General features: G+C 41.7%; 2 protein-coding genes across 5 annotated transcripts in view; both read right to left on the reverse strand.

The window, feature by feature from the left end:
• Positions 1-941: 941 nt before the first annotated feature.
• On the reverse strand, positions 942-2,129 carry LOC138625763 (apolipoprotein D-like). The gene is made up of 5 exons (XM_069706898.1): positions 2,035-2,129; positions 1,792-1,896; positions 1,522-1,643; positions 1,348-1,436; positions 942-1,244 (listed from the first exon to the last, which is right to left on the reverse strand). Exons 1-5 carry the CDS (start codon positions 2,047-2,049, stop codon positions 1,006-1,008), a joined length of 570 nt encoding a protein of 189 aa, XP_069562999.1. The 5' UTR covers positions 2,050-2,129; the 3' UTR covers positions 942-1,005.
• A 550-nt stretch (positions 2,130-2,679) lies between these two features.
• The window catches only part of LOC138625689 (collagen alpha-1(XVIII) chain-like), a 52,446-nt gene continuing 27,163 nt past the window's right edge, over positions 2,680-27,962 (reverse strand). The window contains exons 3-44 of one of the 4 annotated variants that reach the window (XM_069706786.1): positions 25,546-25,793; positions 25,285-25,455; positions 24,608-24,739; positions 19,682-19,756; positions 18,313-18,411; positions 15,961-16,093; positions 15,579-15,622; positions 15,097-15,285; positions 14,872-14,898; positions 14,616-14,669; positions 14,423-14,503; positions 13,637-13,684; positions 13,423-13,557; positions 12,238-12,291; positions 11,770-11,805; positions 11,439-11,573; positions 11,163-11,222; positions 11,023-11,049; positions 10,381-10,425; positions 9,893-9,955; positions 9,706-9,741; positions 9,540-9,623; positions 9,327-9,392; positions 8,992-9,054; positions 8,758-8,847; positions 8,614-8,649; positions 8,447-8,500; positions 8,137-8,193; positions 7,831-7,890; positions 7,696-7,737; positions 7,029-7,056; positions 6,805-6,873; positions 6,571-6,596; positions 6,259-6,348; positions 6,025-6,178; positions 5,834-5,907; positions 5,556-5,684; positions 5,087-5,134; positions 4,928-4,990; positions 4,652-4,849; positions 4,456-4,571; positions 2,680-4,357 (exon numbers count right to left, since the gene is read on the reverse strand). In XM_069706786.1, coding sequence (XP_069562887.1) covers positions 4,156-4,357; positions 4,456-4,571; positions 4,652-4,849; positions 4,928-4,990; positions 5,087-5,134; positions 5,556-5,684; positions 5,834-5,907; positions 6,025-6,178; positions 6,259-6,348; positions 6,571-6,596; positions 6,805-6,873; positions 7,029-7,056; positions 7,696-7,737; positions 7,831-7,890; positions 8,137-8,193; positions 8,447-8,500; positions 8,614-8,649; positions 8,758-8,847; positions 8,992-9,054; positions 9,327-9,392; positions 9,540-9,623; positions 9,706-9,741; positions 9,893-9,955; positions 10,381-10,425; positions 11,023-11,049; positions 11,163-11,222; positions 11,439-11,573; positions 11,770-11,805; positions 12,238-12,291; positions 13,423-13,557; positions 13,637-13,684; positions 14,423-14,503; positions 14,616-14,669; positions 14,872-14,898; positions 15,097-15,285; positions 15,579-15,622; positions 15,961-16,093; positions 18,313-18,411; positions 19,682-19,756; positions 24,608-24,739; positions 25,285-25,455; positions 25,546-25,793 — 3,641 coding nt within the window. In that variant the 3' untranslated portion in view covers positions 2,680-4,155. Of the gene's footprint in view, positions 4,358-4,455; positions 4,572-4,651; positions 4,991-5,086; positions 5,135-5,555; positions 5,685-5,833; positions 5,908-6,024; positions 6,179-6,258; positions 6,349-6,570; positions 6,597-6,804; positions 6,874-7,028; positions 7,057-7,695; positions 7,738-7,830; positions 7,891-8,136; positions 8,194-8,446; positions 8,501-8,613; positions 8,650-8,757; positions 8,848-8,991; positions 9,058-9,326; positions 9,393-9,539; positions 9,624-9,705; positions 9,742-9,892; positions 9,956-10,380; positions 10,426-11,022; positions 11,050-11,162; positions 11,223-11,438; positions 11,574-11,769; positions 11,806-12,237; positions 12,292-13,422; positions 13,558-13,636; positions 13,685-14,422; positions 14,504-14,615; positions 14,670-14,871; positions 14,899-15,096; positions 15,286-15,578; positions 15,623-15,960; positions 16,094-18,312; positions 18,412-19,681; positions 19,757-24,607; positions 24,740-25,284; positions 25,456-25,545; positions 25,794-27,962 lie in introns of all 4 variants that reach the window. The other 3 variants (XM_069706785.1, XM_069706784.1, XM_069706782.1) reach the window with 3 other exon arrangements.

Below are 27,962 nucleotides of genomic sequence, written 5' to 3' on the forward strand. Positions count from 1 at the left end.
TTTTGTGATTTTTTTGCACCAAAAAAATGGCATGATGTTTTGAACGACACAGTATGGTATGACTTTCTCTTCATATTTTAGACGACATACTGTAGTCTTAAGCATTTTAAAAAATTTTGGCCAAAAAAAAACGTCATACTATAGTATGACTTTTTGTCATTTTTTGCACCAAAAAAAAGGCATGATGTTTTGAACGACACAGTATGGTATGACTTTCTCTTCATATTTTAGATGACATACTGTAGTCTTAAGCATTTAAAAACAATTTGGCCGAAAAAAAATGTCATACTATAGTATGACTTTTTGTCATTTTTTGCACCAAAAAAAGGCATGATATTTTGAACGACACAGTATGGTATGGCTTTCTCTTCATATTTTAGATGACATACTGTAGTCTTAAGCATTTAAAAAAATTTTGGCCAAAAAAAAACGTCATACTATAGTATGACTTTTTGTCATTTTTTGCACCAAACAAATGGCATGATGTTTTGAACGACACAGTATGGTATGACTTTCTCTTCATATTTTAGATGACATACTGTAGTCTTAAGCATTTAAAAAATTATTTTGGCCGAAAAAAAACGTCATACTATAGTATGACTTTTTGTCATTTTTTGCACCAAAAAAAAGGCATAGTATGTCGTTTTTGAATAGAAAGTCATACCAGTATGTTCAAAACATCATACTATAAGCATTTTTAATTTTTTTATTTTTAAATGTGCCAAAAAAAAACGTCATACTATAGTATGACATTTTTGTGATTTTTTTTTTTGGCCTAAGAAAAAGTCGCTATAGCATGACGATTTGGACAAAATACTATGGTATGACTTTCTCTTCATATTTTACATATATATATATATATATATATATATATATATATACAGCTTCATACATAAACATCCATATACATACTTATATAGCAAAAAAAAAAACAAGTCAACCATTATTTTCAGTACAGTTCAAGCATTTAATCAGCACTTGGTTACCCTTTTTACTTTTTCTCTTTTACTGATTAAGACTATCACAACCAGTCTGGTTGGAGACTAAAAGTTGGTTTACGTTTACACCTGCATCAGTCAGCTTATCATGTAACAGGCTAATGACATCGTCAGGCAGCACACGAGCGCGAGCCAGGATCCAAGCCAAGTCAAAGTGAAAAAGTCCAAAGTATTCAGCACAGGAGTACACCAACGCATATAACTGGTAATCTGTGGAGAGTACCCAGTATGGAGCATCTGGAACACCTGGTAAAATTAGTACAGTGGAAGTTATTCAGTTTTGTATTCCAACAGTACAACATACAAGCTCAATTTTCTAAACGAAAAAATACTTCTATAGTATATTTACCTTTAAAGAAGCTGACATCGAGATTCGCAGGGTGAGATGGGTCTTTAACTTTGGCAACTCCCTCAATTGAGTTTATCTTCCCATTAAATCTGTATGGAGGAGAAGAGGCCCATCAATTAATCCTAAACAAGGTAAATGGTGAATATAAAACTGTTGAGGCGGTTGAATCCTTACAAAAGCTCTGCATTGTAAACATTGACCGTGCCATCAGGGAGAAGAGTGTATGTTGCTTGGTTACATTTTCCTCTTTGAAACAACGTTGGGACCTTCTCTATTTCATACCAGGTACCCATATACTGGAGCGAGATGAGAGAAAAGGTTTTAAATTATGGCATTTGAATGGAATTTTTCTTAAATAAGACATAAACCTTCTACATTACCCTGTTTACATCTGCTCAATAAGCTCAAAATCAAGAAATGAGCAACATTCATTCAGTATCTTACTTTGGTCACGATGAAGTCCTCTTGAACAGGTGGCCGGGGGCAACGACCATAGTGGAAAGATTGACCATCAGCTGCTGCTGCAGTCAGGAGAAGCAGAGACAGGACCTCCACACCAGAGTTAAAACCATTAATGGTTAAACTGACTTTTAGAGTTATGCTAAGCTACCCAATGTCACGACAGGTAATTCACAACGTATTTTGCGTATTAGAAATGTTGTCAAGAAGTGGAAAATTGCAGACTACCTGTAGTGCCTTCATGTCCAGGTTCAACGTAAAATAGGAGCACACTGTATTACCTTACTGCGACTCCAATTTATCAGCGCAGTTGTTTTTTCTTTCGCCGGCGGACCTTTGGAAGGCAAAATTAGTTTGAGGAGCTATATTTAGATTCTGTTTAGGAAACCTTTTAACCACTGTGGAACCGGGTTGGAATCCAATTTAGGACAAAGGCTGCAAAGACGCATGCTGTCATGCAACTTCAGAATCGATGTGTTATCCGTGTGGGACGGGGGTTCACGAGACTAGAACTTCAAGTCATTTTAAAAGAAGATATCCTATGTCTCACCTCAGGATGGTATTCGACTATTTCAACATGTCACTCAGAAAATCCAATATGGACTCAAAATTAAAGCCCTCCAAAATGTCGAACTTGAGGAACATTCCTACTGCGTTATTGGAGTTATTCTCAAAAACAAGCCAGACAAAGAGGTAAGACTGAACAAACACAAACATTGTGTGCTGTAAAATCAAAACTACCAGCTGGGGGAACACTAAAATTAAAAAATGTCCCCTCGGGGATTAATAAAGTGACTACCTAACCTAACCTAAAATACTCCTTGAGGGAAGCAGTTCATTTCATCAATGTCATGATAATGAAACAAAAACAGATTATGAAAAGAGAAATCTTTATTCAACAAAAGCACCAATATTTATACAAAACATGTGCTCTCACTTTTGCCCCTGGAGTTTTTCTAGTATTTATTTCTAATATAAAACTACATTGCTTGTTTCAATGGCATCTTTACACCGGGTAGAATTGAATTTAGACTGTCGTCAACATTCGCCAGAAATCTCAGATCTTAATAAAAAAAACAAAAATTTAAAAAAAAAAGACAACGTACAAAAAAAAAATAAAAAATAAAAAATAGAAAACAGGCAAAAAGTGAGAAGAAACAGTCATTTGACAAAAAACAAACGATAAATTACATTCTTAAATTTAATCATCTGATTTCATGTTATGTGCTGTGACGGTATAAATAAATCATTGAATTTAAATTAAATAGGCTATGAAGAGGAAGAGCTGCTAAGAAGTGAGATCACCAAGACGGATGAAAAGCTACAACACAAACAACACTTTCCAGGATGAAAATGTTGAACTAGAAAATATTATATATATATTAAAAAAAAAAAAAGGAAGTACAGTGCATCAAAAATTACTTTGGTGGCAACACGGGTCGCCTGGTCATCCCTTTGTCGGACGAGGGACAATTTGAGTTGTGGAAAGTTCTGGCCTTGGAAATATTGAGTAAATGTTTCCTGAAATTCATTAAAAAAAAAAAAAAAATGGGCTTAAAAAAAGTTCCACGGCAACCTGTAAACAAAATAATGAACGTCGGCTTTTTTACGTTTCTACCACAAAGAGTCTTTGGACCACCACGTTTTGGGACAGGTGCAGATTCCTGCAACCGGACTCAGTCTTTCAGTCTTCTGAAGAACAAAGAGACATCTTGTCCTCAACACACCTGGATGACTAAAGGAAAAAAAAAATCCATCTGTTCTACTTTAAATTTTTGGTTTTTGAAGTGAGTCAGACATGTCTTTTTGCAATTGAAGCCACTTTTTCTCGGATAAAACAAGAGGTGCTACGTGTATCATTTTCACCATTAATAAATCATGACCTCATTGTGTTTGAGATTGCTAAGATTATTTCCATGAATGAGTAAAACTGCTGCAGCTTTTTGCATTACATTATGTTCCCCTCAGGTTGGAAATCTTTTCGACTGCTTCAGCACAAAGGGACATTCATTACTTTTCCTTTGCGAGCAATCCACAAAAAAAATGACTCCAGTTCCAGAGCGAAGCATCGACTTCTCGGATGATACCTCGGGCTGTTGTCAAGAGGTTGTTACTGCCTCTTAATCTTCCTCAAACTGAGTGATGCCGGAGGAGGGAAAGGGGGAGTGACAAGTCGTTACATCCTCTTTGTAAGAGAAAGCAAATGCTGCACGTAGCACCAAAGATGTGCTGAAAAAAAACACTCTGATGTTTTCCCAGAGTGTTTAACATTTTTATGCTGGTGGGGATGGGTTCCTCGGGGGAGGCAGTGAGGAGGGGGGGGGGGGGGCTGGAGTTTTTTTGTTTATTTTAAGGGTTTTTGTGGGTCTCGATACAAAGGACGATGTAGTCGTTGGAGCAGCTTCGCGTCTGCTGGCCCAGGAGCAGACCCGAGGTCAGGCTCGACGACTGGCCCGTGACGGACACGTGGTCCGCTCGCCACGTCTCGCAGTGTTTGTCCACCACCCGGAGCCCCCTGCTGGTGGAGCCGTGCCAGATGCTCTTCTGAGGCCTGACACAAGGGGAGGACAGAACAATATATCACTACTAGCAGACAGAGGAGCAGACTCAAAGAAACAGACGAGTCGGCGGAAAGTCAGGTTCACGAACCAGAAGGGGTCAGCTAAGACGTCCCGGCCATCGAAGGAGTAGATGGGTATCCTGGCTTTGATCGGCGCCCCGTCGCCGCTGAAAATTGTCCGCCAGTTCCTGAACATGATGTCGCCCTGAGGGAAGACACAATGTGTTCAGTGTCAGCGGTTTAGTGTTCGTTAAACAGTAGCAGACAGCAGGAGAGCTGACTCACCCTGAGGTTGGTCACTGGCAGAGTTTCCCGGAAGCCGGGGTAGACGACGTGGACCAGGTCCTGTCTGTTGGACGAGATGAAGGCCCGGTAGTTGGGAGCCAAACCCATCGCCTTGGCCTGCTCGTAACACATCCGGTCGGCCGTGTCGAGACCCATCATGTCGCCCGAGTGAGGCTGATTCAAGGCCACCAGGTTGAGCTGCGGAAACACAAGAAGAGTCTTTTTAAACTGTGCGTGTGGAGTCACCGTGATGACAACAAACTTATTGAAACTCACCCTTTCTTTAACCGAATGTATTCTTTCCATCGTGTCTCCTCTTACATGATATGAAACTCGAGGCTGAATGAAAAGAGGTGTTGAATGGACGGTCGCTCCAATATAACATTCGACATTTTTTTACTGAGCTGAAAGCCGAAAAAAATGAACACTAAGTACCTCATCTTGTGGAATGATGTTGTTGGAGAGGTAGATCAGACTGCCGAGCTGTCGGGACAAAACAGAAACAACAACACCATTAAGCATTTTGTTTGTTACATTATAAGGTAAACATTATTGATAAGTCATATTAATAGAAATCGACAATCATCATGCGATTCTGTCACTTTCCAAACAGGAATGTAATTAAAGTTGTCGTTTTTTTTTTAATCAATAATAAGGGTTTTTTTTCAGTCACTGCTGTACACTGGTCAATAAATATTTAATCATCTTCTTAAAAAAAGAGACTATTTGACATCAAAAAACTTTTTCCAGCTGATTCAGATACACAAATATCAAACCAAAAGGATCAATAAGCGCTCTGTACTTGCTGTTGAATTTTGAATTACAAATGAAATCAACAAGCATTAAGTATGACTAATAAGAACATAAGTACCTACATCAACTGTATCTTGGCATTATATGTTACCTGTATCTCTTTCCATCCCTGGGAAACCTTGAGGAAGAGACTTCCTGTTGTCGTGACGTACGCCAGAGTCCCCTCCGCATCCTTGGCCGTGCGCTGCATCATACTCTCACGACTTGAAAATGTCTTCAGCTGGAAAACGAATACAGAAAAGAAAATTTGTAATGGATTTTGTATTTTCTTTTGCAATAATGAATTAAGAGAGTTACAGCTCTGAAGGCAGTAATTCAACATTATATGGCATGGTGGGTTTATGGATGGTAGAAACAAATTAATCTCACAAACGCTGCGTTGCTCAAAGGTCCCGGAGGTCCAGGTGGTCCCGGAGGTCCAGGATGGCCAACGGTGATCGGACCTGCCACAACAAATATGTCAACACCTTTTTATCCAGCTCATGATAAGTTATCTTATCTTTCAGATGGCCTTGAATAAGTTCCATCGTACAACATACTGTATGTTTAATGAGTCGTACCTAAACCGTATCTTAAGGCTGACCCAGGGAGGCCCGGAGGCCCCGGTGGCCCGGGAGGACCGACAGGACCAGATCTGCCATAGCCCGGATTACCAGGTGAGCCTGGCACTCCGGGGGGTCCTGCGGGACCAATCACTGACTCTCCTTTAGGCCCCTGAAACGTGTCCGGAGGAAGGTTACTGAGTTTCTTTCAAAGAGATGCCATGGTTGTGTATTAATTAAACGCTGACTCACCACCAGTCCCTGTCTGCCTGTTGGTCCTGGAGAGCCCGTTTCCCCCGAGTCTCCTTTCTCCCCTTTGATGCCCTGATCACCCTTCGACCACTGTGGGTGTGTCGCACAGGCAAAGACACACACACACACACACACACACACACACACACACACACACACACACACACACACACACACACACACACACACACACACACACACACACACACACACACACACACACACACACACACACATAACACTTGAGTTGAGACTCAAGTACAATAAGTCAGCATGTTCAAAAGTAAAAAAAAAAAAAAAAAACAAACATACCCAGCCTCCTCTGGGAAGATAATTACCTGGAAAAGAGAAAAACAATTACGAAGGTTCCACATTATTCTAAAAACTAGTTTGTGTCATCACAGCAGGTGATTGTATTAAAAAAAAAACATATACTTGTTTTTTGTGACCCATTTTCTATTCATTGCACATTATGTTTCTCTTTGATGATATTTAATGCTACTTAATGTTTTCATGTCGGTACTGAGTGAGAAATTGTTGACTCACTCGGCGGCGCCATCGTTCCAGGGACGCCTCGCTCTCCCTTTTCTCCTTTTGATCCAGACTGACAGTTACCTTGGAGACGGAAAGACAAATTTAAGTGGAGTTTGACCTATTTGCATCAGGACCAGCTTAATGTAAACACTTGTACATTTTTAACATTATCTTTGGTGCTTAATGTTTAATTAATGGAATTAATTAATGAAATTATAAAAGGTGATCCAACCTACCTGCTGCAATGGTTCCATTTGGATGAAGCTGATTTATTGGAGGAAAAACACATGAACAGTGTTTGTTTAACTTGTCACATTGTCAGTGAAACAAATGCTTCATGCGTTCCAATTACAGCATTAAATCATCCAATCTGTAATGTTAATATTATCATCAACGTGCAGATACATGCAGATTTTTCGTAGATGTGATTTCACCTCGTTTGGTTGGCTGTAATGAGCCTTCAACTTTCTATACTTGACATGCAGCATGCAGGAATATTTTGGAACCATCCTTAAAACGTTCTGAGATATTAAAAGATTACGTAGAACCAGCGTTACACAGAAGGAGACGTGAAAGAGAAAAAGAGTGTTTGCGTAGAGGAGGGGACCTAAAGATAACTGATTCATCCGAACTCTGACTTTAATACAGCCGATGTCAGAGAAAATTAAAGGTGCATTGCAGCGCAACTGACTCAAATGAGTCTTTTATCTTTGTGCAAAATAAATATATTAGTTAGAATATTGGCAAAAAAAAAAAAAAAAAAAAAAAAGGAGGATCTATTAGAAAACACAATAAATAAAACAAACAAAAAAAACCTATTAATATTCTCTAACAGAGGCTGTAATAAAAGCTTTTTAGCAAAACATGCTTCAGTAGCATATAATGGTACGGTCAGAAACCTACGGGCATTTTGCAGTGGGGCCTGGGAGGGATGGGGAACACTGTCTTCAGAGACCAGGAGAGACGACAGTAAGTATATGAAACACAAAATTACAGGTGAGAAGAACGCAGTGTGTGAAAATGAGTGTGTGTATTTACTCCTTTGGGACAGTTGAATATTCCTGGACGGCCCGGCGGTCCCGGAGGGCCCGGAGCCCCCTGAGAAAGAGAAGAAGGAGATGTCAACAAAATAAAAAATGTAAGTGTTAAAAAAAAAAAGAAAAAAAAAAAAGTAGAAAATGTAAATATTTGAGACAATTCAAAGTCTGGTGACCAAAAGGGAGAAAAACTAGGTGCTATTAATATTCATGCAACGGTAGACATGTCATGTAAACATCAAACTAGCACAAATAAATCATAGAAATGTGGGTGTTTCATGAGCAGATTTTTTTATGTGTGACTCACTGGCAGGGCTGCAGAGTCTCCTCTCTCTCCTTTAGGTCCTAACAGGCCTGGACGACCCTACAAAGATGGAGAGACGTTATCCAGAAGCATTAAAATGCATCAATGTGGAATTTAATTTCCCGTAAAACACATCAAGCGGCAGCTTATGAGAGCCTGTTTTCATTGTAGACTCACAAAGAAACAACTAAAAAAATATATATATATAAGTAGGTTTAACGTGAATCCCCTGATTAAAGAACCAATGGTCAGGAATTCATGAGTAGTTTTTATGTCATTTTAATGAATGTTTGGTGAGGTTCAGGACGCTTACCGGTCGTCCAGGGAAACCAAATTCTCCTTTTGGTCCTTGTGGTCCCGTTGGCCCCTGATGGGAATGGAAGCGAGTGACTGACTGGATTCATCAAATGAATCTAATGTACATTTAATTCCAGAAAATATAATGATATTTGGCTGCGGTTGTTTGCTGTCAATACATACTGCCTTTCCAGGAGACCCCGACGCGCCGTCCTCTCCCTGCAAACAGAGATTTTATTATTTCCCAAAGAGTCATTTCACATGAACATAACTTCTCAGGGAAGTGGCTTAAAATTAATCTGGCTCAATGAAATAAGGAGATGTAACCTTGACTCCCTTGGGTCCCGCCGGCCCAGCCAGGCCTGACGCCATCGATCCATTTGCTGCAATCACAAATCCCGGCTCACCTCTTTCACCCTGCACACATACAGGCAAGTAAACAAATATGTAAACAGAGAGAAGCAACATGCATGTACACAAATGTTAACTTTCATTGCTGTGTGTATTACAGAAAAATACGAGTACAAAAAGATGATTATATTTTGAGTACTTTTCACTTACTTTCAGTCCTGGAGGTCCTTGAATACCTGGCAACCCCAGGTCACCCTTTGGACCCTGTGGTCCCTGCTAACATGGAGGAAATCAAACATCACATACCTGTTCTCATATCAGAAATTATAGCCGAGTCGAACGTATTTTTCTATGTGCCGTCACATCTATGTTTGTGTACTCAATTGTGTCGTTACTTCCCATTCTTTGTGGCAGGAAAGCCGACAGCTGAATGCAAAACTGCGACACTCGTAAACCAACAACTGCTATCGAAGCGTCACAGTTTTTAGTTGTCGTGACATCATTTGAAACATTTGGTCTCCGGAGTTTTTCCGTGCGATACTCACAGCCGGTCCCTGAGCTTCAAAAATCCCTGAGAAGTTCAAGGCACCATCTGTGTCGTTAAGTAGGAGCTGACAAGACAGAAGGGGGAAGTTTGTCAATAAAAACAAAACTAAAACAACTTCATCACTCTGGTTATACAGAACAGCACATGCAGGGAAACTTTAGCTGAATGGCTCGCTGTGTTGGTGTATGTTAGAGTGACGCGCGCTACTTACATCCTGGAGGTCGAAAATTCTTCCCGGTGCTCCAGGTGGTCCCGGAGGTCCCGGTAGACTGAGCCCGTCCCGTCCAGCGTCCCCCTGAAAAAACACAGTTGACAGTTTAGCCTTTCAGGAAAAAACAGCAACACACATCCAAATATTTACCCGTTGATGGTTTCACCTTTTGTCCTGAAACACCTTTACCACCCTTTGGACCCTGTAAACAAAAGACAAAACAAATAATCAGTATTCTTCTTCATTAATATGTTTTTTTTTCTCACTGAATTGTAGAAATAAAGTTCATGCAAGTGACACTTTTAAGATTGTTTATTCATAAATTTCAATCAGAATCATTTTATAATACTGACCTCTTCCCCTTTCAGTCCCTCCGAACCCGGAACCCCTGGTGGTCCTCTAAAACCTGCGTCCCCCTGCAGAAACCATGAAGACACATTATCAGCATGCATCGCTGGTAAATCAGAAAGATAATTGTAAGAACCCTGCGTAATAATGTAAAAATGGAAACAGATTTGGACTCTGTCTTCCTCACTCAGAGACAAACAGTGATAAATGATCAATAAATTCTGCGGTGCACTGGGTTGTGATGCTTCCTTCTGAAAGAGACTCTGGGAGATCAGACAGCACAACAAGGCAGGTTGTGAACTCGTAAGAGAAGAGCATCTCTACCTTCTACGACACCGTTCTGCACAAAAGCTCGTTAACTTAACAGCCGTTTAACTGACCTAAAGGGGTGTAAACTTTTAACGAGCTTGTCTGATTGGTGCTCGGATAGCACCTGACATCTTAGGAAGCGCAGCAGAGGGACAGTTGAGATAACAGTCGACAGCAGACTCACCTTTTGCCCTGGTTTCCCCGGGGAACCGTCTAAACCGTCGTTTCCCTACGAGAGGCACAAAGGGGGAAAAAAATAAAGACAAAAATACAGAGAAAATAAACTTTGAAAAAGTGTCTTAACCCAACAATAAAATATGACCCCTGTATAGAGGTTAGTACATGGGAGGTACAAATTCATTTACATGTTTTAGGTGCTTGAATATCCAATAAAAACAAACATCACATGTCAGAATTGTCATGTTGACATTTAAAGTGTATTTTTTTGATGCACGTCAACTCGAAGCCTCGTTTTGATCCACTACCGTTTGCCAACTGTAGGACAACACGCTGAAAATAGTATGATTATAGTGTTGACTTTATTAATATTAAGTGATGACAATATACATTGTCTGAAGATTTCAAATCTTGTTTTTAGAATTTGAAATGATTATGAAACAGCCATCTGAATAAAGGTATTTTATTTTTTTTACCAGAGTATCTTTGACTTTTTCCTTCTTTTTGAAACATTATTGATTATTGTGAATAAACTTGCCAAAGAAATGAACTTCACTGTGCGTGTGTCGCAGTTTTGCTCTGTAGCTTCAACAAATAACACAACCAGTAAAGTACATGTTAACACGGACACACACTGAATATATCTTACCCTGGGTCCAGGATTTCCTGGAGGACCCTTTGGAGAAAAACAAACCCCGGTGTCATATCTTAAGTGATAATAGGAGCTGTTTGTGACACGTTAAAATGAAATGATGATTAAACGACACACTCATTGTATCATATTTGTACCTGTGGACCTTTTGACATTGCAGCTCCCAAACCGGTCTGAATCCCAGATCCTTCCATGTCCTAAAAAACATAACAAAACAGTAACAAGCAATGATTTAATTGTGCATCCAACATGTCTCATCTTTTTTTCATAAAATCTTTATCCCCTCTAATGTCAATGACACGTTTCCACTGAGACAGCTGATGGATTCAGATCTGGGGTTGAATATTGTGTCGATAATATCATCCTAAAATCATCACGCTGTAACCCGTCGCAAACAATAGATTCGTGTGTACCTCAAAGTCCAGGGTGAAGCCTCTTCCTGGAGGTCCTGGGGGCCCGGGAGGGCCAGATGGACCCCTGGGACCGGGCTGCCCTTCCGGACCATCTGACCCTGATAATCCTGGGAACCCTGGCGGGCCCTGATCCCCCTGAGAGAGACGGACGACAAATTGAATCACCTTTAAAACTGCGAACATATATTCTGGCTGTTAAAATATTAAAACACATAAAAAAACAGATGTAGCTATGATTCCTAATATTAGTAATGGACCACCATTCGACTGGATAATGAACCATCATTATCCAGTCGAAGCTAAAAAAAACAACCCAAAAAACAGATCTTACCTTCGGTCCCGGTTGCCCGCTGGCGCCCGGCTCTCCCTGACAACAAGCAAATAAAAACATAACAAAATCACATCAGCTACCGTGTTGACTGGAGACGGACTGTTGTTCAGATCAGCGACACGGGCTTGTTTACACTCGAGCCCCCTCGGCTTTATTAGTCCGTGGGGTCACCTCATTAAGAGCCCGGCCTCTTCGTGTCAGCTGGTTATTTAGTCTGTGTAATTGTTTTTTCGCTAATGGAGCACTAAGAGGCCGACTCGAGGGAAATCACAGCGGGGGTTCACACAAAAGGAGGAAATCACAACGAGCAGGAGGCGGATCAAAGATGGGTGTGTCAGTCCAGGACGTTTATTACAACATCAGCATTAAAAAAAATTTAAGAGTTAACAAGTAACTTTCTTACAGCCTTGAATACATGCCGTATGAAATGTGCTGTATAAATAAACCTGCGACGATCATCCGCCTCACCTTGTCTCCTTTGTCCCCAGCAGGTCCTGGATCGCCGTCATTTCCATCGACTCCCTGTAACAGTGTCGACACGAGATTTGTATTCACCAGATACTTCCAGAGCAGGGCAACAATATGCACATTTATCACACTGTTTGCATGAGCTGCTTGACTGCTGCTACCATATATTCATGGAGCGAAGGTGGATGCCGTGTGCGAGTACGCAGAGGCAAACGCATTAAACAAAGCTAACGAGCTGAAGTGAGTTCATTTTTTTTTTTTAATGAAGCAAAACAATCCAGCAGTAAAATACTGTGAACCTGTGAGTAGCCCATTTACACTGTTAGTAAAAGCTCCTAAAATTTGAAAGCGAAAAAGACACATTTCCCCCCCAAAGGACGCGACAGCTGCAGCCATGTTCGAGCTCGAAAATACGATAAGACGTATCTGAAGTTTTGGAGCGTGGGTGCACAAAGATTTACACACTTCATACTGAAATGAATGTTTGCACACATTTACATCGAGGTCTCACTCTCTTCTCAACACACTCTCACGATGTTTGCACACGCTGGGCAGCAGGCGCTGGCAGGAAAGCAGTAGATGAACATGGGGTTGGGGGGGAAATACTGTCTTTTTTTTTTTTTTTTTTTTGGTCCCTTGTGTTTGAAGGGACCGGATGTTAATACCTGACCGGACCCTGACCCAGAACCAGAACCAGACCCAGATCCACTAAACCAGTCCTCAATCACCTGAAAACAGAACCTAGGTCAGCAATGCAAGTGTTGCTTCAGCTTTATAGGTGAACCTCATGAGCTGAAGAGAGAAAATCTTTCACACGGCATTGTTTTTTTCAGAAACGAATTGATCCTTTAGTAAATCCTATCTTAAATTAAGATGTGCTGCTTCGGTCAGAACAATATAAATGCATATTTCTCATGTTTTGCTGAAGTAAAGTCAACAAACGAAACAGATTTTTATGTGGAAGCAACTGTGAAATCTTCAAAATATTAAATTCTCGGTGTGAGCCTTGCTGCACCTGAGGAAGAGTTTATAGTAGAAACATGCAGTATAATGTTGTAACGAGAGTATATAACATGCACATAAATGTCAGGTTCTGTCGCATTTTTAAGTTTATATTTTGCTCTAAATGATGAACTCGGAGTGAAAAATGGGAAAACAGGAAGGAGGAAAGAATCCTAAACTCACAGGAAGTCCGGGTTCACCCTTCCCTCCATCCTTTCCATCTTTTCCCGGAGCGCCAGGCGGTCCAGGAAAGATGTCCTCAGGTGGGTTTCCTGGGAGCCCCGGCTGTCCCGGAAGACCTGGAGGTCCCGGTGGACCCTGAAAACACAGGAGCAGATGAGCTGATGGTCAGATGACGGCGGGCGACCCTGTAGAATACAGAGTGAACTTCACTTACCCGAATAATCTCCGCATCACTGTCGAAGTCTTCAAAGCCGGAGGCCTCCTGATAAACACACGACAATCAAAAAGAAGAGTCACTTACTGGATTCTGATTGGGTCAGAAACTTAAAAGGTTTTTTAAGACCTAAATCAAAGCGTCAGTCATTTCACATTAATATTTAATTTAGTATTAAAATTTATATTCATAGTCCCGTTTGTAAATATTATTTGCGCATAAAAATGTAAGTAAACAAAGTGAAAAGAACGCAGGCGTCACAGGAAATGCCTTCGAACTGTAAATGTAACCTCATCACAAACAAAAAGCTGAACAAAGGCCTGTCAATCAAACAGACACGCCCCCAAAAACACATCTTTTTGAGGCTTATTTTCTAATTCATTTAGGGATTAGGGAGAAGAAGCGGCTTTAATTAGCAGAACTTCAGTGACTTTATTGAAGTTGAATAGGAGTCTATGGGGCTGGAGGCTTTTTGGAGGCGACCTCTAGAGGCACTTGGTGGTATTGCATAGGCCAAATTTTTGTCGACCCAGAAGTTTCATCCACTTTTTTATAGTCACAATCCAACAAACCATATCAACATTCAAAACAGTGTCACCATGATAAATGCACATAAACAATACAATCCAAATTAAAAAATGACAAATGTAAAAAATAAAAACACAAATTTTACGTTTAAGCTCAGCTAGCCCAATTTAAGAGGAAACAAAAGACCAATATTGCTGAACTCAACACCAGATGTTTCTAAGACCAAGAGAAGGCTGAAAAAGTTACTTAACAACCTACCATGAACATGGAGGTCTTGCTGGGTCGACCTGGAGGTCCAGGAGGCCCTGGCGGGCCGGGTAGTCCAACACCAAGATCCCCCTGAGAGATACAGCAGTCGGATGTTTGTGTGTTTATTTGTACATTACTGAGATGAATTACATATTCAAACAAAAGGTCCATGACAGGGTATCAGAAAAGAGATATTGTTTACCTTTTCTCCCTGAGGACCAGGATCTCCTGGCATTCCAGGAAACCCTGTTGCTCCCTGGGGGAAAAAAATAGACAATCGCACAGATGTATCACAGTAACACAGATAGTGATATTAGGAATAGTTGGAATCAGCGTTTGGTATCAGCAGGAATATAAAGTGAAGCTCTATAAATTACGTAGGTTGAAATTTGCAACATTAGAGCATCGGTTTTCTGCACAGACACTAAACAGAACCGATGAAAAAGGGTTTCACTTACAGGAACACCAGCTTCACCTTTGCTTCCCTGGAGAAGAGATAAAACCAGAAAACCAATCCATCATTTTACGATCTAACCTGCAGCCCGAGACAACAACAGAACAGCGCTGTCGGCGCTCTAAAAAGCTCATCTCATGTTCTGTAAATAGAAACCTACATTTAGTTCAAAAATACAATATTTTTTTCGTGTTAAAAATGAAGCAGAACACAAGCAGATAAAACTCACAGGCTGTCCATCTTTCCCAGGAAGACCATGCGGGCCTGCAGGACCTCGTGGTCCTTGTGGACCCCGTGGTCCAGGCTCCCCTCCCTCCCCCTCTCCCGATCCGTGTCCCGAAGGGCCGGGGGGTCCTGGGGGACCAGATGGACCGGGCTCTCCAGGCTCCCCTTTCTGTCCCCGGGACACCTGGAAGGACTGAAAGTTGAAATTATTTCATTAATTCATTCATTGGAGTACAGTAAGGTATAAAACGGTTTAGTTATACCTCAGTAAAAGGAGCCAATCAGCAGTCATGTGTGCATAAATTTATTTTAATAACAAAACCTTGATTTCTCATTATTTGATCTGCATAATGTCGGTGACTGCAGGGTATATTATAAAAAGTGAAGCAAATGAAACTATCTTGGGCATAATTGAAACACCACACATATACAGTACGTATTATTTTAATCTATTTTGCAGAAATCATTAATTAAATTCCGACTCACAGCGTCGAGTGCGGAGGCTGGAGTCTCGGTCTGAAATGATGTGACTGTAACACAAAACACAAATTAACACATTAAAACTAATCTGTTCAGTTTTGAGTGAATAATTATAAAAACTTTAATAATATGATCTGAAAAAAGGAGGAAGTGTGCAGAACGGTAACATATACGAAGGATGTGAAACTTTATTTCAGAACAGGTCAGAGGAAAAGAAAAAAAAGAGACACACAAGGAGGTGTAGCTGTGTTAACGCCTTCGGCACCATCTGCTGGATAATTTGGGAACTGCAGCCGAGAGGGAGCAGCCCTGGTAAATACATTACAGCATCACTTCTACGTCAGCACACACATTTAAAAACAAAAGCCAAAGATTAAACGTATTTTACCTTCAACTGTGGTCATCTCCGCTTCCTGTCCTGAAGTCTCCTCGCCGTCTTCATCTTCATCATCGCTCGGTGACATCTGCGTGGGCGGAGCTCGGACCGGGGCGCTGTAGGTGGGGTCCAGGTCCGGGAAGGGCTGTAAAACACAATGACAACCTATGAATACGTTCGCTCTGTAATGCGGAACAGATGTGTTCAAGTTTATATCAAAAAAGAAAAAGGAAAAAAAGAACAACAAAAAATGTATATCGTAGCTGAACAAACTTTGAGTACTTTTTACCCATTTTTATGTAAAACTTTCTACAACTTGGTTATTACAGAGAACTAAAAAAGACTACACGTGCTGTGTTCTACAATTTACGACTCTATCTTTTGTCTCTCTGATGTATTCATGAACAAACACTTTTATTTTTTTGGTTCTAATCCAACAAAACAAGTTGGAAAAAAGAAAATGTTTCCTCTCAGACCAGATCCGACTACAGCGTCGTACCGAGGGCAACACGTCGCACCAAACTGGCTCAGAGAAAATTTATTAATTCGACATTATTCCTGCGAGATGTGCAGCGAAGTGTCGTGACCTCACGCCTCAGAAAAGCCCGTTGCCTCGTTCATGAAGGATCTGCTGAAAATAACTGCCAAATGAAAAAGCAATAAATCTCCTTTTCTTTCCTGAAGAGCGTTGGATTAGAGTCTGACAGTCCTTCTATGTGCCGAGGGAGAAAAACTTTCAAAAAGCTCAGACCGGCTGGATTTGCACTGTCACACATCTGGAAAACTCCTCCATATATATATATATATATAACAGGACTCAAGTCACTGAGGAAGCATCAGTGGCGTCAGATATTTGGGCTGTAGATGAGGAAGAAAATGTATCTCTCCTCTACGAGTAGATGGTTTCTATCTGCAGAGGGGCTTTAAAAGTTCTTGTGTTGTACATTAGTGCACGATGCATGGATTTTTCTCCTGAACAGAATTTGTGAGCACAGTCTTAAATGCTTTGAAAAGAGTCCAAAATCATTTTTATTTCAGTAGATTTTGATCAGGTGTCAAGCCAGGATGTCATTTTTCTTCTGCTAGACATTTATTTCATATATAAACAGGTAAGTAACTGTATTTCCTTCAAGTAATATTCACATAGGAATAGGAATGTTGGATGAGAAGATTTGACTGTGTTTCTCATGTTTGTACGTGAACATGAAGCTGCAGCCAGCAGACAGTTAGCTTAGCATGAAGACAGGAAACAGAGTTTAGCTCCTCTAAATCCCACTAATTAACCTCTTATGTCTTGTTTTAAATGTTTAAATTCAGCCAGTGTAGGAAAGTAAGAGGGGCAAAGATTCCCCAAGAAATCGCAGAGTGCCTCGAAAAAACTGATTGAGGTGCAAAAAATTGCCACGAAGATTATGAAAAATTCATTAGCTTTAAAGTTTAGGCCAGTAATCTGATCCTACATTAAGCCATCATTAAATTTTCATCAAATTTTTATATCAGACATTCACACGAACAGAGACCAAGTTCAATCCTGCACCTGCACTGATAAAGCCTTTATTTGATCTATTAACTTGTGCGTCGTACACGTCAGAAGTTTATGAGGAGCTACGTCAAAATATAAATAAAATAGTTTCCGACACATACAGCTGGTTTTCTACACACGAGGATGAATCGTGTACTTTTTATTTCCTCCTGTTGGCACAAATTGGTGACTTACTGTATGTTTGTTGATCTGGGCTCATGTGGCATTAGAAGCAGAAACTTTTTGCACTAATTTCGCAACTGTTTTTTAAAAAAGTGCCCCCAAAATTTAGTAAGCACCGAATATCTTTGAGACATCGACTCCGACCCGCAGAAACTTATCTCTGCGGTCTCTGGTTGCCTTTATGTCTCACAGTAACATTAAAATGAAATCTTATAAGTCGGAGAGCCATGCGACCTGTTTTTTCTCCAGCGTTCAGCCTTTCAGCTCAGCTCAGGTTACCGGCAACGATCCTCTCATCTAACGACAAGTTTCCCAAAACTGTGGGACTATTTCTTAAAGTAAAAAAAAAAAAAAATTCCAGTCCTCGTCCTATCCTTGCGTCTCCTCACTGTTGCCCTGTAGTATTTTGTTTAATTAATTTGAGAGAGCACACAGCTGGCAGGGAGAAACATATATCATCATGTTCCAGCCTCCAACAGGCCTGACAGGATAAGAGCAGTTTTCTTTGGTCCACGTCCAGCTCGGCTGAATGGGAAAAACACAAGTATGGTGTGTGTGTGTGTGTGTGTGTGTGTGTGTGTGTGTGTGTGTGTGTGTGTGTGTGTGTGTGTGTGTGTGTGTGTGTGTGTGTGTGTGTGTGCGCGCGCGTGTGCACACACCATGGCATACTCTCTCTCCTCCACAATCTTCTTCACTTCGTCTATTCCCTCAACGTCTTCGTAAGCGCCGCCGCCGTCGCCGCTCCCGTATCCAGAGGCCTGCGGTGAAAACGAGAGCCGGGAAAGAGGAATCAGAAGATAAACATGAAGAGAGGCAGGAGAGATTAGCAGACTGAATGCCATTTGAGTTCAAGCTGTGGGGAAGAGAAAATTAAATGAGGAAACTGGCCAAAAATACAAGTAAGAAAAAAAAAAAAGAGAGAGACTTATCCCAGAGTTTGGTTCCCACAGTTTCTGTCTCGATTGTGTTCGCTGTCTTTAAAAAACACTGAAGATCAGAAATGTTCTAAACAATATCATCTTTTTAGGAAATCCAAATACTGAACAGATGATGGCAGGAAGAAAATTTGGCACCCGAGCTCCCACGAAACTCACTTTTGATGCACGCGATCACTGGAAACCTTAAACTGCCTGGATGAAGCTCTACGTACTCTAAACTGTCCCTTCTGTTCATATGCATACTATCCTTAATGTGGTAGTCTTATATTGGGCAATGTTGCCAAAAGTATATGGACAGCTTAACATTACACCGTTGTGTGTTATCTGTACGGTCACAACAAGTTATTTATTTTCATCACTGATTAATCTGCCATTTGGGTTTATTGATCCATTTGTTTACCTTCAAATGTCATAAAATAATTATTGTAAACATTTACAGAGACCAAGGGGATTTTTAAATTTTTTTTTATGCCTGTCTGACACAGTCCTCAAAAACTCAAAGACATCCCACTGATAATTATATAAAACAGAGGAAAGTAGCAACGCCTCACATTTGAGAAGGTTAAGCCGGATAATGTTTTGCGTTCTTGCTTGAAAAATGACTCGAATGATCAACAGAATATTTTTCTGATTCATTATCTACTGATAGACTAATTGTTCCAAACTGACTAAAAACCCTGAGAATGAATCTGCAGTAATATCAACCTCCACACTCTCTGAAAAAAGTTTCCCACCAGAGATTTGATCTCATTCATCAAACAGAGCATCAACGAAGTCCGACACTGACGCCGGGAGTTCAGGAACCACTTACAGTCAGTGTTCCTGTTCATGCTGAAGATGCTCGATGGGATTAAAATCGGGTTTAAAAACATAAAATAAAAAAAAATAAAAATGCAGACTCAGCACTCATGCATTGCGGCCCTGTATTCATGCACAACTTCCCGTAGTGCCCTTTTTTCTTCCCACCAGCAGAGGGAGTAACAGTTCCAGTTTTGCAGTGCAGCGTCTGTTCTGGAAGAAGTATGTCCGACTGTTTCACAGCTTCTGGGTGTGTGTGTGTGTGTTAATGAGTGTGTTCAGGCAGACTCACATATGGATCGTCCTCCTCACACTGGTCATCTGGGGCCGTGGGATCTGACTTCAGCACCAGCTGCTGGATGGAGCCCTGGAGAGAGAGAGAGAGAGACAGAGACAGAGAGAGGAGTGGCATAAAAGGCGAGTCGGCATTTTATTCCGTGATAATTTACTTCATGCTGTGTCATTAAGTTTTATGGAAGCATAGCGGACATTTCCCACACACGGACGTGGCCTCTTTCTCTCCCGTCCTCAATCAGCACACACATAATTTATGGCACAGTACACATTAACGCGCAACACATTCGCACACTTGTCGCCAACATCTGGCTGGGAAACAGGTGTTTGTGTGTGTGTCTGTGCTCCAAAGATCATTTTCACACCAGCATTTAAGCCCGAGTCCATAATTTATATATAAAACATCCAGACATTTTATTGGACAAGTCCTCTCACAATAATTACTTTAATAACGTTTAAATGTTTAACTAGGCTGCGACTGGCTGCCTGTTCAGGCCTGCGATCCACTGCAGGATAAGCAGGTAAAAAACAAATGGTGCAGGATGCAACATTTATACAATGCAGAGAAAATAATGATAAAGTGTCAAATTCTAGAGTGGTTGTTTTTTTGTTGCTTTCTTGGATAATGATGTTTGGGTCTGTGCACAATCCCTCCCTTTGGCACCAAAGAACAGCTGCAACATCATCATGTGAGCAAAGATATAGAGTTACAGATGCTGCATTTGAGCTCAACACAAAAGGATTGAATTTAAAGTATCTCCGGATTATTTTGCATTTTAAAAAAGGAGGATTATGTCATTAAAAGGTGCCATTTTTTTTGGGGGGGGGGGGGGAGACATGAGGTTAATAACCAGGACACAGTTAAAGATGTGCTTCGGCATCAATGTGTCCACAGACCCCGTGTGAAGTGTGACGGTTTAATGCCCTCCGAACCTCGACTGTCACCGTGCGGCATTGTTTTATTCCACGGAGATTAAGACCATCTGTGTTTTACCGTGAAGAGGACATGTACCCTGCAGATTATGGCTGATTGATTATGGCTCGGCTAAACTTTGTCGGTTGATGTGTGATGCCTACTGGAAATAGTTCTGGCCGCAGGTGTCACACAGGGAGAAAACAAAAAAAACGCATTTTTAAGAATGAAAAGAAATGAGAACGAATCATGACAGTCGACGCAGGAAGTCAATATTCTGACAAGTTATCACAAAGAGATGTAAAGCTTTAATTCTGTGGCCAGATGCCTGATTTTAGTGCAGCTGTATGCAAATGAAAGTGAGGAGGGTTTTTTATCTGGAGGGGAAAGGGATGGTTTTACAGTTTTTAGGTGTACAGATGACTGTCTGGTCCTTTAAATCTGAGCACTGGTGTGCCTCATTAGATCAGTACATTCTTGCCAAAGACAATTTCAGCCAAGTGAATTAATCCTGAGCTCAGGCCAAATGACAAACACCTGTTTTTAATGGGAAGAAGAGCGTCCTGTGAAATTTAAACGGCGATAAAGGAGAGAGAAAAAGGAGGGATAGAGAGCGAGGGAAGGAAACGGGTGGATGCGACTTAGGAACCGAAATCAGAGGCATCCGTTTGTGCTGTAAACAAACGCATCTGAAACAAACTACGAACGCGCCACGCAACCTTTTCCGCTCCTTTCAAACAATTTGAATAGGTGAAATCCCCTCTGAGCTGAAGCCACAAGCGTGCGGAGGAATGATTAAGTTGGTCAGTTTGTTAAAACTTTTCAATTACGCGAATGTAAACACTCAAAGGCAGCGAGTGAATTAGTCAGTGTGAGGCGGTTTGAGTGGCACATTTAGGGGTTGGAGCTTACCGCACACACACACACACACACACACATACGTCTATGGCACAGATGGCTGAAACCAAACACAGGAGGCAGGTTGCTGCTGGCTTCAAACAGTGTAATCACAATCTACTTTGATCACTAGAGCCTCTAAATGACTCGCATACAGACCGAGCCATGTTTCCTGTGACGTCTGGATCATAGACTGTTTATAAAGGTGATGTGACAGCTCCTAAAAGTGAAGGCCAAGCATCTATATCGCCCCCTAGTGGCTGGTTACAGGTCATAAACTCGGGCTAAATAAACTATTTTGCGGTCTGAGTATTGTAAACAGACTGATACTGAAGGAGTCTTAAGATGTCAGAGATGCCTCAGGAGAAGGCTAAGTATTTTTCCAAGGTCCTGTTCTGTGTCTGCAGCGAGTCACTTTAACTAGCGCCGGCCAAGTGTGTGTGTGTGTGTGTGTGTGTGTGTGTGTGTGTGTGTGTGTGTGTGTGTGTGTGTGTGTGTGTGTGTGTGTGTGTGTGTGTGCGTGTGTGATATGAGCGAGGATAACGACTGAGATGAACTGAGGCCTCGACATGGATTCAGTATCTTTAACTTCACAAGTGAGATGAAAAAAAAAAAACACAAAAAAAAACCGTTGGCATAAAGACACGATTCTTATTCTGCACAATTTAAGTCAGAATTCAACAAAATAAAAAGTTGCTTCAAACTGTGGCTTCATAAAATACACTCAGAGAGACAAACGTGTTCAAGAGTCACTCAGGGAGAATAAAAAAACAGACAGTATTTGAGTGAATAAACCAGCGGAGGAGGAAGATATTTTCATCCATTTGTTGTGTGTTCGTGTCAGTGAGGGAGCTACTGCTGCATCGTGGCTGTTGTTGTTCTCCCTGACAAGGAGGAGGAGGAGGAGGAGGAGGATCTTTGACAGAGCTGTGAGTGCAAACACTGAACAGCTGGAGACAGACGCTCAGTGCTGGTCCTCTTTGTCTGAGAGACGAGGAGACGGCGAAGAGAGTCGGGAAAGAGATGGAGCTTACTGGCAATAAATAGAAGAGGAAAAAGTCTAAGAGGGGGCAATAGGTGAAGTCTCTCAAACTTTTAATGGTCAGACTGAAAGTTCACAGCTCTGGAACAATGCTACATGCTACACAGGGCTCTCTCTGGGTTTTTATCATCCAGTCAGCAGTGAAGAGGCTGACAAACGACGGGAAATCAAATGCTGCAGTTTAATGCACTGTAACTATTCAGCCACCAGGGGGCTTCTTGTAACGCTAATTTTGACATCTTCTGTATAGCGTTCGCTCAAAATACTCATCTGGCTTCATCCATGCTAAGGCTAAAAAGTAGCTGAGTTACACGAAAAGATCGATACCGGTCGTAGCAAAATGCCACAAACTGAGCCGGAGGCAGCAGCAACAGGAGCACAGAAAAGTCAGTGAAACACTGGAGGAGGGAAAACTGCTAACGCGGTTCTTTCCGATTATATAAAACCGTCCACCGACTGTTTCTACTGAGATTTAATCAAAGATAAATTGGTATTTTAGTGGAGATATAACGATTTTGTTTCCATGACGCTTTGGAAAAAAAAAGTCCATGGCTGTGACTCGTGGGATAAAATCAAAAACGTATTTTATCCTAACTAAAATAAAACCGGATTTAATTGTAACACTGGGGAAAACAAACATCGTGTTGGTGCGTCCCTGCGAGGCCTTCTGAGACGCTATAAAATCTTTAAAAGTCGTCATGTGTTTGTCTGTGGAAACAGATGAACCTAAAAATGTTTTTTAACAATACTGAAAACAAAGAGTTCACTTGCCCTCTGTGATTTTAAAAGATGCTACACGGAGGTGATTTTGGTCTGAAATGAAACTCGAGCTCTTCGTGATGTACACACCGACGTCAGGCTTGATATTAAACCGCGGCAAGTAGAAGAACCTGTTTGAGAGATTGTTCCAGTATCAACACGGACTCCCCTGTGAGACCAAGAAACACACACACACACACACACACACACACACACACACACACACACACACACACACACACACACACACACACACACACACACACACACACACACACACACACACACACCCCTACGTGGCTCGCTGGATTTCTTTAAAACTCTCCTCAGATTTCTCTCATAAAATCTTAATAAGGAAAAAAAAAGAAGAAGAAGCTGCTTGGCAATAAGAACTTATTTCCACTGTCCTGGAAATAAAACATCTCGTAGTTTGTCCGTCACATGAACTTACATAACAACGAAGAGGACCGGAGGTTGAGAAGCAGCACAGAAGAGGCTTCTTTTTTTGGTTATTAAAGTCACAGGTCGTGTATATTTTCTAGTTTAGCCGCCGGCTACGAGTTGATTTATTCAGAGGAAGAATCGTTCGCGTGTTTCCTCATAGGGAATTTGTCTTTTCTTATTAAAATGTATTAAAATCAAATAATCTAACAATTCTTTGGACAAAGTTTTAGATTTACTCGATTTGTAACGAACACTGGCTCGACAGTGTGATTAGAAAACGGCAAATCACAGATGATCGGGAGAAAAATATCAATGTCAAATGTCAATAACTCTCCCGGATCTGATTCTTTTTTTCTCAGCATTTCGCACATGATCACTGTGAACCCACAAGGAGAGTCTTTAACAGCGACCGAAGCCTCCACCCTTATAGCGTATTGTTTGATTGCACTCTTTTTTGTTTTATTCTGGCAGAATTGGCAGCTGCACTCACAGTTGCACTCAGCGTGAGTTCTTCCAAGATGAAACACTGTCAGCCATATTCCACATATGTAAATCAAGACCAGCCTGTCGTTTCGGGGGCTCTCATAGGATGAGGAAGAGCTCATAAACCATGTACTCCTTCCTTCCTCGTTTCCCGTGGCGGCCGTGAAGCCGCCAGCAAACGCTATCGTCTTCATATCTCAAGTGCAAAAGCAGTCAGCCGCCCAAACGCCACATTTGTTTCTGCGAGTAGCCGCGCGTTCAATATCCACTCTGAGTGCACTGATGCAAACCCACTGACTTTAGGAATAAAGGAATGAACTAACCAGAAAAAAAAAAAAAAAAAAAAAACAGCTGTCAAGAAGGACAGCAGTAAAAGAAGTACTCACCACAAACCTGGCCAGGCCCGTGCCGCCGGCGTTCCCCACGAAGATCCCCGAGCTGGCCTCGAAGGTCAGAGGCTGAGCGCTCCTGGAGAACGCCACTCTGTGGTACTCCTCGCAGTCCATGTAGAGACGCACCTGAGAGACGAGGGCAGGAAAAAAACAACAACTTGACGCGTTAAATAAACATCTCAGAAGGATAAATGCGACCTATCTAACGGCCCTCGGTGAGGACCGCAGGTCCAAAATTGGGCGAAAGCATAAATTTTCACTGGAAATGTCTATTTTTTTTTTTTTTCTGCATAAGACTGGAATTAAAGGATAAGTTTGAGGACTTTTCACCTTCACATCAGCGAGTCGAACTGTTTCACTGGATTTGCAATTTACTACAATACTCCGTTGTTTTTGTAATTCAGTTTTAGTTAATAATTTTGCCTTATTTGAAAATAAAAGAATATTTGTGAACCCTTTTTTTGTTATTATAATGTTTGCGCCCCGCTACAATCAAAATCAAAACTCCACAACGGTATGAAGACTAAAGTTCTTACGTCAGTGAATTTTGTAGGCAACATCCGCAGATCCAGTCAATTATTTCTCATTGAATTATTCGATAATGATTCAACGTTTCTGAAGAGAGCTCGTGAAGCGTCTCCACCCGGACGGAGTGGACACCCCACGCTCACCTCGGCGCCCTGCACCGTCAGCGTGAACCTCGCCCATCTTCCCGTCAGGTCTCCCATCTTGAAGGAAGCTGCTTCCTGGGTCCCGCCTCTGGTTTCTGGGTCGGTGTAGTACAGTATGACTCTCTGGGAACCATCCTCCACTTCGGACAACGCCACACCCAACTGTGCGATCTTAAGAACGCAAACGAGGACAGCCTTTAGTTTTTCTTTGGCTTACATGTGGGAGAAAGGAAAGAAATAGGGAAAATCACATCGCCGTACTTTCTGATAAGCGTCCGTGATGGCGAACAGCACTCCGCCGCGCCGCGTGGTCGGTTTGGCCGTGACCGTGATGGCAAAGTCGTGATAGAAGGGGTCGGGGATGAAGGACTTGGTGAGGCGGCCCACGTTGGCGTCGGGGCCGAAGCTGTACGCCGGGTAACCCTCGAAGCCCGTGACGAAGGAGACGGAGGGAGGGAGGGGAACGCCGATCAACTCCGTCAGGTCCAAGGCGCCCTGAGAACCCTGATCTGCAAAAACAAACAAACACAAAAAGGGGAGAAACCATGTGAGTGCAGGGGTAAAGAAAATATTGTTCCCATCCAACAAAGTGCATCAGAGTTCATCATTGGTCTCCTGACACCTTTTACCCAACGCAAATAAATAGACGTGAAAAGGTCGTCAAACGAAGAGCGGGAAGAAAACTGATTGTTGCCATCTGGAAACAAAAATGGTGTGAAGGTTGAAACTCAACTTTACTGGTGAAGAATCTGACGGTTCATGAATTAGTTGTTTATTAGTATTCGGAGCGTCGAATGTCAGTCACTGGAAGTAAAGTGAACTATCTCAACAATCTTTCTCACCGCACTATGTCACTTTCTTGTATTATTTATACCGTAAAAGACCATTAAAAAAAAAGAAGAGGATTATTGAGGGGCAAGTGTTTATTATGCATCAATTAGTTTGTGGTATGCGATTTTAAGGGAAATTGTCGTAATAATAACAATACATTTATCTGTATTGCACCTTTCGTGCAGGAACTGCAGCTCAAAGTGCTTCGCAGCAAGAAAATAACCTGCAGTGTTTCACTTAAAAAAAAGATATATAGGAACATAAAAACGTGCTAGAATGTAATTTCAACATATAAAAAAAAAGAAATAAAATGCAAAAGAACGTCAAATTTGATATATGATGCAGAAGATGCACCAATAAAATACAATATATAGTCATTATTAAGGGGCAGTTTAATTATCTTTTGCTTTACATTTTACATGTTCCATCAAAATACACAAAAATACTTGATACGCAGCAAATCTGTGGGACGAGTTTAAATGAAAAACTGTCAGAGATCAATATATGTTTTGCAGAGAGAGAAAAACAGACCTGAGAACGAATCACCGTGCATATAATGAAAACCAGGAAAATAATTCACTCCAAATAAACAGTGAACACACTTACGCGGCCACGCTCATTAAAGCAGTCACAAATATTGTGAGAAAATCGAAGAGCTTTAAGACGGCAGGTGGAGTGATGGTTGCTACCGGAGTTGTCGACCAAAAAAAAAAATGAAGCTGCCATGTGCAGTATGCTGCATGGGGGGGGGGGGGGGGGGGCAGATCATCTCTGCCCTCTGGGCCCCCCTAGTGGGTTAATCCTGCTTTGGGTCAGGACTGAAATGCTGCTCTGGAAATTAGAGCATTCCAGAGTCAGGATAGTGGCAGCTGTGTTGCAATTATCTTGTGTCAACTGTTAATGATCTAACAAAGAAAAAAAAACAAAAAAACAACACACTGAAAAGATGAATGATTGAAATTCTTTGTATACGATGTGCTTTTAAGAGGTTTTGAAGTATGACAAACAGTCGAGCCTGAGAAAGGAGCATCCGTCTGCCTCGTCAGTCACACGCACACACACACACACACACACACACACACACACACACACACACACACACACACACACACACACACACACACACACACACGCACAGCACGCACTTTTTTTTTTTTTTTTTTTTTTTCGACTGCCCACCTACCACAACACATCTCTCACACTCACACCTGGTTCTCCTTAGCATGAAGGAACAATCCGTCTGTTCTTTCGGAGCGTATGGGCAAGCAGGGTGCAGAGGGCCGAGGCATCTGGAAGGCATTAGGCTGGACGAACACACACACACACACACACACACACACACGCTGCGCAGTGGCAGCTCCTGTAAATTAGACGTACCGCGTGGCGTGTGTTCGTCTGTTGTGCCAAAGAGCGACGAAGACCCAAAAAAAAGTGGAGGGGAAAAAAGAGGGAGACAGGCTGGGAGTGCAAACATTAAGACGCACACTGTGTGTGTGGCCGGTGAGGCACACTTATCCCCCCCCCCCAAACCCCTCCCCACACACACACACACACACCCCCTCCCTCCATCATTAATTGGATTGGAACCCCTGACTGACTAAGGCAATTAAAAAAAACATAACAATGAAGGGCAACCCGCACCGCTCTGCTGCCGAAACTCCACCGCAGCTGATCTCGGGGATTTTACTGGATTTGTAGTTTAGAGTTACTTCTGCTAAAAAAAAAAAAAAAACACGCAACGTAGTGTAGATCAGAGCGGTGGATCTGACTTCATCTGATTGGACAACCAACGTCACTACGTCCCGCCCACCAATATCTGTACTCTGACTGCACCACAGGCCTGTCAA

Source organism: Brachyistius frenatus, unplaced genomic scaffold (assembly GCF_029030835.1).
Source record: "Brachyistius frenatus isolate BFR_SWC_R1_liver_20210118 unplaced genomic scaffold, ASM2903083v1 Contig_65, whole genome shotgun sequence".
In the NCBI taxonomy this organism is placed as follows: Eukaryota; Metazoa; Chordata; class Actinopteri; family Embiotocidae; genus Brachyistius; species Brachyistius frenatus.